Raw genomic sequence first — 14,154 nt, forward strand, 5'->3', positions numbered from 1 at the left:
AAAATAACAGCAACAACAAAAAAACCTCTCTCCTTTCTTCTTTCAGCAATTTACTACCTATTATTTAAGAAAGTTGAGCATCAATCAATATCTCATTAGTCAACAAATGAGCAATATAGAAGTAAGCTCTCTCCAAACCTCCTATCTGTGATTTAAAAGTACAACACGTTCCTGGGCAGCATTTCGGCTTGGTTTGAAGTAGAGAATGCTACTTGGCCAGCTTTAAAGCTATTTGAGTTTACATTTCATAAGGAGATGAATGTTATTTTGAATGAAAAATGCTATCATTCTGTCTTCCAAAGTTATCTTTAGGGACAGTTTCATTTTTCTGTGACACCTGCGTTAGATTTTAGCAAGTATAGACAATGTACTGCCTCAGGATGTCTTCACCTTCTAAAAAACATTTTTATTTTGAAACACTCTGACTACTCAACAAAATCCAACAGTCTAATTGTTAAAATCCAGGGGAGTAATTTAATGCCATTCTGAAGGAGAAAATACATAGAACTTTGGTATAAGTATTAAAAGTGGGATTGTTATGGTTGAAGAACGATGAAAGTTCCACAGCCCTCCAAAAGGAAAAATGTTGGTAAAATGTTAGCTTTCCTATTTTGTCAGAAATGACCATATTTCACAGGCATTCCTCTTCCTGCCCCCAAAGAACCCATAGCAGTTGAGTTTACCGATCACATTAATTCATAAAACATGATTTACAAACCATAAGGGTTGTGTTCGCATACTAACACAATATAATGGCCTAGATTAGTGTTTCTCAACCTTAGAAAACTTTAAGATCTGTGGACTTCAACTCCCAGAATTCCCCAACAAGCTTGCCATTGAAGATCTCTGGGAATTGAAATAAACAGATCTTAAAGTGGCCAAGTTTGAGAAATACTGGTCTCATATGTAAATACATCTCTGGAAAGAAAACACATTTGTGCTCTTTCTTGTGTTTGGATGGAATATAGGCAGCTTCAGCACTGTCTGAACTGGTAGCAAGTATCAGTTAATGACAAGTAAATCCTGAATTGCAAGCCATCCACCCATCCAATATTTAAGGTCATGCTTTTAAAAAAATCAGGTAGACGTCTTTTATAAAGGAATATGTAAATGCCAACATTAGACTACACTGGGGTCAGGATATGAAATGCATAGTATCATTTTGGAACAAATAATTATCCTGCTTACAAATATCTTCAAAAATGAAAAAGCAATAAAAATTCAAATTATATGTAATTTTCCTGTGTAAATGGAAGGTCTACAGTTGATGTATGTAATTTGCAGCAAATATCTTGTAAATCTTTTACCGCATTCTCTAACTTCAGGGTAGCAGCATTATAAGCATATTTCAAAGCTCTAGGAAGCCCAGGCTATAAGCAAGATTGCTTATCTGCAAAACCACCTGCCTGCTGTAATTTAGCTTATTAGCCTGCAGAAAGATGTGCAAATGACAGGACATGTTTAAAAGGATTGCCCTTAATACCATTTACCAAAGAGACTTTGAACATTCAATTAACCCACAGAGAACACCAACTATATAAATGAGTTTCCATTAAATTCACATTCTCCCATCTGTAATATCATTAAAAAAAAATTCCCAGCTTTTCTCTCTTTTCATTTTCCTTTCCCCTAACTTAACAAGAAACTAAAGCTTAGCTTATACACAGCAGAAAGAGCAATCTGTATGGCTCCCACACTGATTATGTTTAAGATGATGATAATACTTATTTCAGCCCCCCTATTAGACCGGGCAGAGAAAGCATGCTGTGGATACCATCAGCTAGGGATGTACATTTGGTGGGTCCCAGAATATGTGTTTTCTCTGCTGTGGTGCCCACCTTATGGAACATTCTCTCCGCCTCCCCCCCCCCCACATCCAATTACATTATCTCCATCACTTTTGGCATTCTGGAAGGCCCTCAAAACCTGGCTATGTCATCAGGTCTGGGGTTCCCAGGGAACCAGAGATATAATCAGATGGCTCCATTGTTAAGGTGGCCATTTTTATACTCTCTTCACCTGGGGCTTTGTATAGTCATTTTTTAAAAATACTATCTATTATTTATATATGCCATTTGTGGTTTTTATTCAAGGTTTTGAGCCACCCGGAGTCCATTTCGGTGAGATGGGCAGCTACTCAAATTTGATTAATAAATAAAATAAAGAATATTTGAAAACTTGGCTTTCCCCTCCATGCTTTGGATTACACCTCTTATAAGATTTTTATCAGTCTGAAGGATTGCTTTATCTGGATTTACATACCTTTTTTCCTTGTTTTAATCATTACAGTACTGATATGTACTCCACCTAAAGTCTTATGCAGTTGGGTGACCATCCATCCATCCAAATCTATCTATCTATCTATCTATCATCTATCTATCTATCTATCTATCTATCTATCTATCTATCTATCTATCTATCTATTCATCATTATATGGCAAACAATAAAAAATATTTCTCATTCGCAGCTAAAATTATGCGTAAGACCTAATGTTCACAACAAGCCCTTCTATCCATTTCCTCCCCATTCTCCAGGGCAGACCTTTCCTTATGAGGATGGAAAAATAATGCAAACTAGAATTATAGTCATACAGGTTCTAGATATGGAAAAAAATGGAGAAAACAATATCATAGTCACAAGCAATCATATCCTATTTTGCTATCAGAATTGCTCCTCCTTACCTTAACTGCATTGAAGCAGAATGTGTACAGGACAATTACAGCAATAAAGCTTCGACAAATACTGTACAGTGAAGAGTACAGTCCAGCAACAGCTGAAATACAGAAACTGACATTTACTTCTTTGCATCTGGATGTAACTACTACAAGATAAATCAAAATGGTAAAAGACCCCTGCCTATAATCAGAAAGGTCTTTTTGCCTGGATGTGTTAAAATAAATTTGATCATTCAATCAGATAAATTACTGGACCCAAAACAGTCTCAAAACACAAGTTAAACAAACCACAAATGCTACACTTGCATTGAGAGCCAATAAAATACACGTCGCCAGAGGAATTGATGAACTTCAAGGAACTCTAACTTGACAGTTGCCACATGTTATAGAAAAATCAGCAAGCAGTAAGGGTATCCACCTACTCAATGGAATTGAATGCTGAATGCAAGAATCTTGAGAAAATAAAGTATCATATTAAAAGCAGAACATTTTATTCTAAACATTAGTGGCCTAAATTGCAGGTGTTTTTGATTTGAAATTACATTTTAAACTTGGTAAGAAAGAGATGGAGTAATGAAATATGCATCACAATGTAAGCTCCATCCTTGAATAAACTTGAATATGAAATTGCAATGCAAATACAAAGGGGTGGCATTTATAGGTGTGATACTATCGTGCACATTTTGTCATTTTCAGGTTGAAAGTAAGGATGTGCTATTGGAAGTTAGCTCCCATATCTCAATTGCCCAACTGCTGCACTTCTTTATGTTCCAATTTGCTTAACAACCCCAGCGACCACCACCTACCTTATGTTTTTGATCATTAGAAAGCAGTCTATCTGCCAGCCCTAACATTGCTGGGCAATGCGGTTTTCCTTATTTTAAATTCTAATTCTGTGTATATGTTTTGAAAAGTTAATGTACATTTTGGAAGGACAATGGAGCCTCATGCATTCTGAGGTACACTGCAATGTCAATGAGTCTGTCAAAGCACAACTCTTGGGTCATGTAGTTTCCTACGAGAGCAAAAGGTCCTGGGCTGAGACAACCATCATCATCATGGTCCAAAAGTCACCGATGCTAGAATTAAAAAGGTGATTTACTGTATGCATTTAGTAAAGATGAACTACTAGTGAGACTTTGCGTGTGATCAATTTCTAAAAGAAGCATGGATCCAATTGTATTGCTACAGAACTGTTTGCTGTAGTACAGATCATTTTTCCCAAGCAGCAAAAATGAACAAATGCGAAAGATAAGGCCATTGTTATGCTTTGAATAAGAATGTCGACAAGAGAAAATTTAGCAGAGGCAGATTATCAGTCTGAAGTGAAAAAGAATCGCAACTATCAAAACTCTCACCTAAATTCAACCAGTTCTGGATATTATATATAACTATATATAGTACTTACCAGAACCACCAAACACCAGTATATCTATCTGTTCAAGGAGATATATACAGAATGTGTTGATTTGTGGGAAAAGACCAAGAAGAGAAATCACAGGAAAGCAATATAAAAATCCTGAAATTAGACAAGGAAAGAGAAGGAGCAAAGATAGGGAGGGAGAGAAAGGAGATTTGGTTGGATCCAAAGAATTTATACAAGAAGAATGCTTTATATATTTATACAGGCAATTGATGTCCCTTCTATTACACGGTTATATATTAATATATGATTAATATATTCATAACTGTTTAATATTACTAAAAGATGAAACAGTGGTAACTAAAATTGCCAAGAGATGATCTGGTAGAAGAAAGATGGCTCCTGTCAGGCTCCTTCTTCTGAAAGAAAAGGCAATCAGAGAGCTATGTTGATAGGACCATTGGGAGCCTGTACAAATTTGTGTTTCAAAGTTCTCCCAGATTGTTTGTTCCATTTCTTGGGCAAAACATAGTTCTGTTTCTGGCCTACAAACAACCATATGTTACAAGCTGGAATGATATTTTTATTCCAATACATTAGAAAGCACCATCCAGCTTGTGATTACTGCCATTTTCAAAATAGTATGTGTATTTTTGTGCTTTATTATATATGGGCTATCCAGCACACAGTCACAGTGCTAAGCAGTTCTGTAAACAGTTCCTTCTATGTTGAAGTATGGCTTAGGACAGCACAAATACGTAACTTTTCAGGGGGAAAAAGCCATATAAGCTATTTATTTTTGGAGCGATTCAACATTCTTAATATAAAACAGTAAATATTTTTTTAAAAAAAAAATAATGGAAGATATTAAGTACCTCACAAAGGAAGAATACAGATGTTTTGATGTGAAAATCGGCTTGAGTGACAAATCCTGCCTATATACTGGGATTCAATTCTACACCTTTTTTTTCACAAACATCATTTATGATTAATTATTTATCTATACCAAAAATCAATATCTCTATGTAAATGGGGGAAGAGATATCTGATTATACCGATAGGATAATCTGTGACTTAAATTTGAATTAGTTTCTCCACATGTGTAAAATATTCTGCATATTCTACAGTCATCTACGTGATGAATGGAATTTTATTAAAATGTAAAAATGGCAAACAGGATTTTATACCTGCAGAAAAACAAACCATGCGTGGACACGTTTTGCCTGCTGCAGCTTAAGTCTACTAAATCAAAGTCTTTTAAATTGAGGTGTTGCTGTTCTGAGTCAAAACGGACTTTGATTAAGTCTGCTACCTTCAAGAATCTTTATTGGACCAAAGCGCTACACAAACTTTTTATCACGGGTGGTTATTGCACTCCAAAGTCTTTCCCCATTGATCTTTTGCCAGGGCCTATTTAGGGAGAAAAACTAAAGTAAATAAGTGATACCCTTTTTGCTTTATTTCTCAGTGGTGATATCAACACATTCCACTCAAGAATGAAGTTCTGAATGGAAAGAACAGAGAGATGGGGGTCAGATAAAAGGAAAATTACAACTTCAATATGGGAGAGAAATTCATACTTATTAACCCAAGATCCTATGAAATATTTTTCATCAGGGGAATATCCATCCGCCCTAGTTTTGGGCAACAACAGCAGAAAGCTGTAAGATTGGATCTAGAGTTCAAGAAGATGAGTTAGTCTTGGCTTACAACCCATTAATTTCCGAGGGAACAACGCTCCACTGGTGTGCTGTAGGTCCACCCCAATGTTTTCTGGAATTCAATTCACATGAAGATTTCTTCCAACACTAAGCAAGGAGAGGTATGCTGACTAAATCAGCATGTTACCAGGCAACCATGGGAAATAGCTCAAATACATCTGCTAGTGTCAAAAGCTCATTCCTCAGCAACAAGGGAACCATTTGTCCAATCATTAGAATTAGAAATTATTTTTTTTAAAGTGGGGGGAAAGCAAATTTGACCTGAAAATAAAGAGTTGATTGTTAACAAAGCAGAGGCTAGTGCCAGTCTTTTTAATTTGGCACCCACCCAAAATTTTGGACTCCATACAGTAAACAAATTCTAAGAGTTACAATCTCAAGTGTACAAGGAGAGTGTCAGAATATTAATGATAGCTAGACAGCTAGAGCAACAGACGGACAGACATTGATTCTGGCAACAACAATTTATAGCCATAAATTCAAAAATAGGTATATATATATATTTATATTTATATTTATTAAATTTTTATACCGCCCTTCTCCCGAAGGACTCAGGGCGGTGTACAGGGCAATAAATATCGAAATATACATAGAAAAGTTAAAAAAGAATTAAATAATTATGCCCAATATAAAATGATGATTAAAACAATGTTAAAACCAAATCCAAACCCCAACCCCATCAGACCAGGCTGGATTGTTCAAATAAATAAGTTTTTAGATCGCGTTGGAAGGAGCGAAGGTCGGGGGCCGTCCGGAGCTCAACTGGCAAGCGGTTCCATAGGTCTGGTGTGCCCACAGAGAACGCCCTCCCCCTGGGGGTCACCAATCGACATTCTCTGATCGGAGGCACCCTGAGGAGGCCCACTCTGTGGGAGCGCACTGGACGGAGGGAGGTTGACGCCGGCAGCAGGTGCTGCCGTAGGTAATCCAGACCAATGCCATGTAGGGCTTTAAAGGTCATTACCAGCACCTTGAATCTCACCCGGAGGGCAACTGGCAGCCAATGCAGCTCGCGGAGCAGAGGTGTAACATGGGAGTATCGGGAGACCCGCAACACTACTCGCGCGGCTGCATTCTGCACCAGCTAAAGCCTCCGAGTGGTCCTCAAGGGCAGCCCCATGTAGAGAGCGTTGCAGTAGTCCAAACGAGAGGTCACGAGCGCATGAGTGACTGTATGCAAGGCATCCCGGTCTAGATAGGGCCGCAACTGGCGCACCAGGTGAACCTGGGCGAAGGCCCCCCTAGTCACATGCTTAAATAAAATGTCAAGAGGAAAATGTCAAGAGGAAAAACGGAACAAAAATTATGTCAAAAGGAATTCCTGGTAAGGACATTGCCAAGGTGACAGACATTTCACTTTCTCTCCATCCCAAACTGTGCACATGTGGAAAGAAGGGAGAGGAGGTAAAACCTTCTCCAGGAACTTTAGGGATTAAATCTGTGGTACAGCAGAGGTGTGTGAAGAAGTAGTTCATTTCTCTCCTCACCGATAGTTGCAAAAACAAACATTATGGAAAGTGCTTGAAGACAGCTGGTACACAGAAAATGTTCCTCGATGCTTCTTGTATTTTTGAAAAATAATAATGCAGGGAGCATCGTGTCACCCATCCACCCTTTCCCTGACAGCTCTTTCTTCCCACCACTCAGGCCTCAAATGAAAAATGATCCTCCATTTCTTACCCCGGAAATTCAATCTGATCTTACCATTTGATTTATTAGAAATTTTGGGATCCATGCCATCCTATAAGCAATAAATCATTCTCTTTCAGAATAAGCCAAAGCAGTTGATAAAACACAGAATTAAGAAATTAAAAGAACAGGAATCTAACCTTGAAGCAGGTATGAAATTTTAACCGCTCGAGACATAACAGCAAATAAAGAATTGGTGACTCGCCAAAAAAAATAATAATCATAAACTGTATCAAAGATTGGGCAGGCCACAAACAATTCTGCTTCTCTTGAACTTATTTCTCTGGAGCATAAAGGAGCTTTAATAGCAGCTATTACACAATGCTTTTGTTTCAAATAACTTAATTGACTGTGGCAGCTTATTGCATAGCTTCTAGACAGAGATCCTCACAATCTCTTAATCTTGTTGCTCTTGATCTGATTGAGATAAAATATTACAAGCAGCTTGAATTACAACAGACTTGGCATGTGAGGTAAAGACCTTTGTGCTATGTTCAGATCTACCTTCCAAAGTGGTACAGAAATATAAAAGGTTTTGCCAAACATACCTGGCAACAAGGTTATTTTTTATATCCTGCAATTTGTGGGTTTAACCTTGGAAACTGGTATCAGGAAATTTTGTGATGCAGAAATGTCTGCTAATTATCTTAAATAACAGATTTCAGATAGCTACTCCAGAAACTTCATAATCATGCACCAAGAAATCATTAGTTATTATTACAACATTTCCCCCCATATTCTTCTCCCCCTCCCCCCATATTTGCAGGTTGAAAGAGAAGAATGGGTACTTAGCAAAATAAAAATATTTGGAGAACTGTTTGTATTTTTGTACAAGTAACTCACCTATTACATGGTCCCTGATTACCTGAAATGATTCAGGTGATATCTTCAGGTTATAAACAGTATAAATGAAGGAATTTCTGGTTTTAGATCCTGCATCTAGCAACAGAATAAGGCCACACAATACGCTAAAATATATAGGCCGGCTGTATATTATCACCTGGTTGTGGCCCTAGAAAAGCAAGTTAACAGAAAAACAAATATTTCATATTAACATAAAATTATTTCAAATGCATAACTAACACTGCACAAACTCAGGAAGTTTCAGTGCTTACATAGACATCACATGTCCCACAAAATAGATATTAGAAACTCATTTCATTTTAAAGTCCAAATAAGCCCTCCACCTCAAGATTTTGATAGCCATCTCTACAATGCAGGTTATAGTAGAACACTGATTCACTGTTAAGTTCTAATATTATTGGATTTGTAAGGTTGTTTAATCATCAAGTGATTCAAGACACAGTACAGAAGTAGAAGAATCAAATAGCAAACAACCAGCCAGGAAATACAAACATTAAAATAATCGTCATTTATTAGTGGGTTCATAAAACCCCATGGCCCAAGATCTGCTAGAGAAGCTACATCTTAACTGCTAAGAATCACGTATGTAGTGATAAAAAAATAATCTGGAGATTCTTATGACATTATTCTTAGCAGCAATTTTTAAATAGCCTAGTAATGTCAGAAAATGTTGGCTGCTCGAGGGAAGTGGTGGAAATGGCCTAAATACTGGAAAGTTCAACAGGCCAATAAGGGAAAATACTATGGTGTGAATTTTCTCCCTGGAGCATCTGATGTCTGAGACTATGAAAATCTATTTGTACTATGAAATAGTTGCACATTAACTCTATTTTGCAACATTCAGGAGATCTGCCTTGGTGGAGCAGTGGGCTAATGCCTCCTTAAGTAACACCAGCTGCCTGCAATTAGTGCAGGTTCGCATCCCACCAGGCTCAAGGTTGACTCAGCCTTCCATCCTTCCGAGGTAGGTAAAATGAGGACCCAGATTGTTGGGGGCAATTAAGCTGACTTTGTAAAAATGCCGCTTGGGGGTGTGTGTGAAAGCCCTAATAAGCAGGCATATACATAGAATGAAGGCTACTGCTAAAGCTTGTAAGCCGCCCTGAGTCTTCGGAGAAGGGCGGGATATAAATGGAATTAAAATAAAATAAAAAAATTAAAAACAAACAAACCAACAAAACAAATTAAATATAGTTCCTCTATTACCTGAAAGCCTTGCTCACTAGACTTTAACGCTTAAGGCCTTAAAGGTGAAGAAAATCACTTCCTTGCAATTGTGTTTTTTTGCATTAGCATCAGGTTTGTTTATTTATTTATTTATTTATTAAATTACCCTTGTCAAAATTCCCTGACCATGATTCAGTTGTGAATTATAGACCTGTTAACTCTGCATAGCTTAATTAGTTCAGCTCCGTTCAGCTCAACAGAAGATTCACAAATGTTTGGGCTAGATTAGAATTTTTTACTGTTGACAAGAATGAAATCACCCACCACAGTTCAATGCCTGCTACCAGTGAGAAGATTTCAATACCTTCAACACTAGGGGTTTAAACATTTAGCCTTCTTTTTCCTGTCCTTCCATTTTAATGGATTTTTGGCATGATGCTCAGCAGCTGTGAACCTCAGAGAATTTTGGATGTTTACATAGCAGCTTTAATCTTCATACTGATCACTCTAATGAAATTCTGTGAAATATTTATTTTATTTTATTTATTTAGATTTATATACCGCCCTTTCCCGAAAAACTCAGGGTGGTTTACAGGGCATTTAAAAGAAAGTCAATACAAACGTTAAAACAAATTAAAAAAGATTAAATAAAACCCTGAGAAAAATAAAAACCCAGTTAAAATTAAAATTTAAAAAAAATTCTCAGCCTATTGAATTCAGTAAAACACCTGTCATGCCTACTTTAATAAAAATGTAAAATAAAACAGATGACATATGTACAGACTTTAGGCTAGAAATGAAGAAGTAGAATGAAGTACAAATTAAATTTTAGAGAGCAACCTTTCAAATAAGGCATGATAGTCCAATCTGTTCGGATTTCAAGAGACTAGTCCAGAGGTCAGCAACATGAAACAGTGAAAGAGCCACTCGGAACCGGTTCCCTCACAAAAGGAAAAACTGGGAGCCGCAAAAAAATGTGTGTGCATGCACGTACATGCGCGCATGCGCAGAACAGGGTTTGACTGAAGAGTGGAGCCAAGGCGAGATATGCACCTACCGTGCATATTTGAATTGATTGGTTGAACTTTTTTAGTCCCACCTTTTTTTTTTTGGACTACACATAGCAGAGGACTGGGAGCCGCAGAAGACGGCTGAAAGAGCCGCATGTGGCTCCGGAGCCGTGGGTTGCAGACCTGTGGACTAGTCAAACCCATTTTCTCTTAGAAAATATTAGGGGAAGGTTGATCTCGGTAACCAAGAGCCAGACTCCCTTCTTAGCTGGTTCAAACTTGGCTGAAATTTGGCATGGCATGGCATGCCTACCATGAGATCTTCACTGTACCCCAGGACTGGAATTATTTTAAATCATTTATTGCCTTCTAACAATTAAGATTACTGCTCATATACTAAAGCCTTTCAGGCTTAAACTTTTTTCCTGTCTTTTCCACAGTTTAACAGAAATTTTGTATTATAATTCTTGTGTTTTATGAGCTAGTAATTGGTTTTTGACATTTTCAATATTCCTGCCCTGGGAAATTATAGCTCCCAATATATCTTCCATTGAAATCTATTTCTGCTTATAGGCTGTCACTGTTCATTATGGAACTGATCCAATTTTAAAAGTATTATGCTTTTGTTGAAGCAAACTAGCCTAAGAACATACTGTGAGCTAAAAAGCAAGACGTAAATAATAAATTATAGAGAAACATAAAATAATCAGAAATAGAAAAACAATGCAAATATTTTTGCATCAAAAATAAAACAGCAAAATTCATACCATGGCATAAATTATATCATAATTATTAGGATTATGAAGCCTCACTAGGACTGAGGCCTAAACTTGTATCTTCCTGTGGATTCAAATTTTGCAGTATTGCTAATGAATGCAATACTGCATTATGCTTTTGGTAAAGGATGAGAAAAGACATGATTTAATAGACAGGCATATGCAGATTAAGTCCTCCAGCACTCTGTGGTCTGACTCAATATAAAACAGATTTATACTTTAATAATCACAAAATATTATATTTATAAACCTGAGGATTCAGAGAGAAGTATTCCAGAATCTCTGTATTTTGGGAGACATGAGATTGTGGCACATGATCACTACAAGCGACCTGACCAATTAAAACATCAGTAAATCATTAATGGCTAAAAGATGAGGTGGGGAAAAGTAATTAAAATGTAGGTAAGATTTAAAGCTACAGTCCTCTAACAATTTCTGTATTAAATATAAAATGGGTTAAAGGTAAAAGTAAAGGTTCCCCCGCACATGCGTGCTAGTCGTTTCCGACTCTAGGGGCCGGTGCTCATCTCCGTTTCAAAGCCGAAGAGCCAGCACTTGTCCGAGGACGTCTCCGTGGTCATGTGGCCGGCATGACTAGATGCCAAAGGCGCATGGAACGCTGTTACCTTCCCACCGTAGTGGTCCCTATTTTTCTACTTGCATTTTTACGTGCTTTCGAACTGCTAGGTTGGCAGAAGCTGGGACGAGTAACAGGCACTCACTCTGTTACGCGGCACTCGGGATTTGACCTGCCAAACTGCTGACCTTCTGATCGACAAGCTCAGCGTCCTAACCCACTGAGCCACCACGTTAGGTTAGGCTGGGGTAATTCTTTTAAGATTACATACATGTATATACAATAGAATAGAATTCTTTATTGGCCAAGTCCAGTGGTGGGATTCAAATACCTGAGCATCCGGTTCTCTGCATGGATGCAGGCCTGGACCTCCGAGGCCTAGAATGATCTTCCAGAAGTGGCATCCAAGCACTTCCTGTGGGCTGTTCTAGGCCTGGGAAGCCTCCTCCAGGCCTCCAAGGCCTAGAACAGACTTCCAGAAGCAGCATGGGTTCAGCCGGTTCTCCAAACTCAATAAAATTTAGCTACTGGTTCTACCGAACCGATGTGAACCGGCTGAATCCCACCACTGGCCAAGTCTGATTGGACACACAAGGAATTTGTCTCTGGTGCATAAGCTCTCAGTGTACATACAAGCAACAAGTGATAAATCATGATCATAATCATAAATACAATCATCATAAATTATAAGATACAACACTTGGTGATAGTCATAAGATACTAAATAAAAGCAATCAACATAAATCATAACATACATACGACAAAGTGATAGTCATAAGATGCTAAAGGAATAGGTAATAAGAAAGATGAGAATGATAATAGTAATACAGCCCTACCGCATGGTTTGATATCTTAGGGCATAAGACAGTGTTGTGGGAATTAGTTGTTTAGCAGAGTGACAGCACTTTCTTTGTGTCTACTTGTTTTGGCGTACAATGACATATAAAATTTATATATACATTGTTACACATTTTAGATTATATTACATATAATTTATATAATTTTATAAGCCATATAATGTATAAATTAGATAAATCAACTAACATGGAATAAATATTTAAATTAAAGGCCACTAACATCACACAATTATTTTTACCACAGTACATTAACAGTGCAACAATGACTTTTTACATTTCTAGAAACCTGTGTAATGGGCAGCAAAAGTGTGTGGTAGTGTGTGATGTATGTGGTGATGATCTGAGAAAGTAACTGAAGCCACCAGGCCAAAGACCCGGCTGCCTCATTGTTTCACTCACACCAACAGGCTGTGCAAGGAGAGAACTCATTAAAATGCTATGCACAGCTCTGCTGTTTTACTTGTGGCAGCAATGTATTCGAGCAGATTAATTTTTAATAATAAAGTGTTAGGTTCCTAGTTGGAAAAACGAAATAACATCCTGGAAAGATAGATTTATTTTAACTTTCATCAATTTACCACACCAACTGACCAAGAAGGAGCACCAACAATAAAAGCATACATGTGGTAACTGAAACTTACATGTATAGGTGAGGCAGGATCAGGCTGAACACTCTAAAGACAAAACAAGATTCATTGTATTAGCCACTGGATTTGTTATCACAGAATCCAAAATAGAAATAATGGATTTCTCATCCATCCATCCATCCATCCATCCATCCATCCATCCATCCATCCATCCATCCATATCTATCTATCTATCTATCTATCTATCTATCTATCTATCTATCTATCTATCTATCTATCTATCTATCTATCTATCTACCTATCTGACTGTCTTTCTGTCTATCTATGTACAGCTTCCTGTGCCAATACATCTCTAAGTAGTTTACAGTAAAAGCAAAAATAAAATACATAATAGGAACAATACATTTAGACAATATAAAACACATGTATAAAAGAATACATTACCTTTAGAAGAGAGTATTGACAGCTTGCCATAATAAGACAGAACAGGAACACCCAAATGTCTTTACAAAAACCTTGGTTCATGATTAGAAATCCAAGAAAAGAAACAAGGATTACTAGAAGAACTGCCAAAACATTCTCCTTGACATCTTCTGTCCTGTAAAAATAACACACCAATATATTTTCAAAAGCAGAATATAACCATAAATCTACCATTTCTATAGAGGCTTATAAATTGAGCCCAGATCAATTTGTCATAAATGTACTTCACTTTCTCAAGATATCTCTATGAAGGCCCCATGGAGTCAACTTTACCTGGTCTCTCTGTGCATGGCATTCTCTGTACAGCCTTACTGGTTTAGAAAAATATCTTTGCACAAGCAAAAGATTGCCAAATCAAAGCAACTAGCAAAAATTAATTAGCTT

General features: G+C 37.3%; 1 protein-coding gene across 1 annotated transcript in view; it reads right to left on the reverse strand.

Annotated features, from left to right (window-relative positions):
• PCNX2 (pecanex 2) overlaps nucleotides 1-14,154 on the reverse strand; it is a gene marked incomplete at its 5' end in the record, with an annotated part of 105,903 nt that overhangs the window by 66,400 nt on the left and 25,349 nt on the right. Inside the window, 5 exons of the mRNA XM_081313895.1 lie at nucleotides 2,683-2,774; nucleotides 4,085-4,195; nucleotides 8,293-8,461; nucleotides 13,342-13,374; nucleotides 13,732-13,885. Coding sequence (XP_081170021.1) covers nucleotides 2,683-2,774; nucleotides 4,085-4,195; nucleotides 8,293-8,461; nucleotides 13,342-13,374; nucleotides 13,732-13,885 — 559 coding nt within the window. The remainder of the gene's footprint in view (nucleotides 1-2,682; nucleotides 2,775-4,084; nucleotides 4,196-8,292; nucleotides 8,462-13,341; nucleotides 13,375-13,731; nucleotides 13,886-14,154) is intronic.

Source organism: Vipera berus, assembly GCF_964194415.1.
Source record: "Vipera berus genome assembly, chromosome: 1".
NCBI classification, from domain to species: Eukaryota; Metazoa; Chordata; class Lepidosauria; order Squamata; family Viperidae; genus Vipera; species Vipera berus.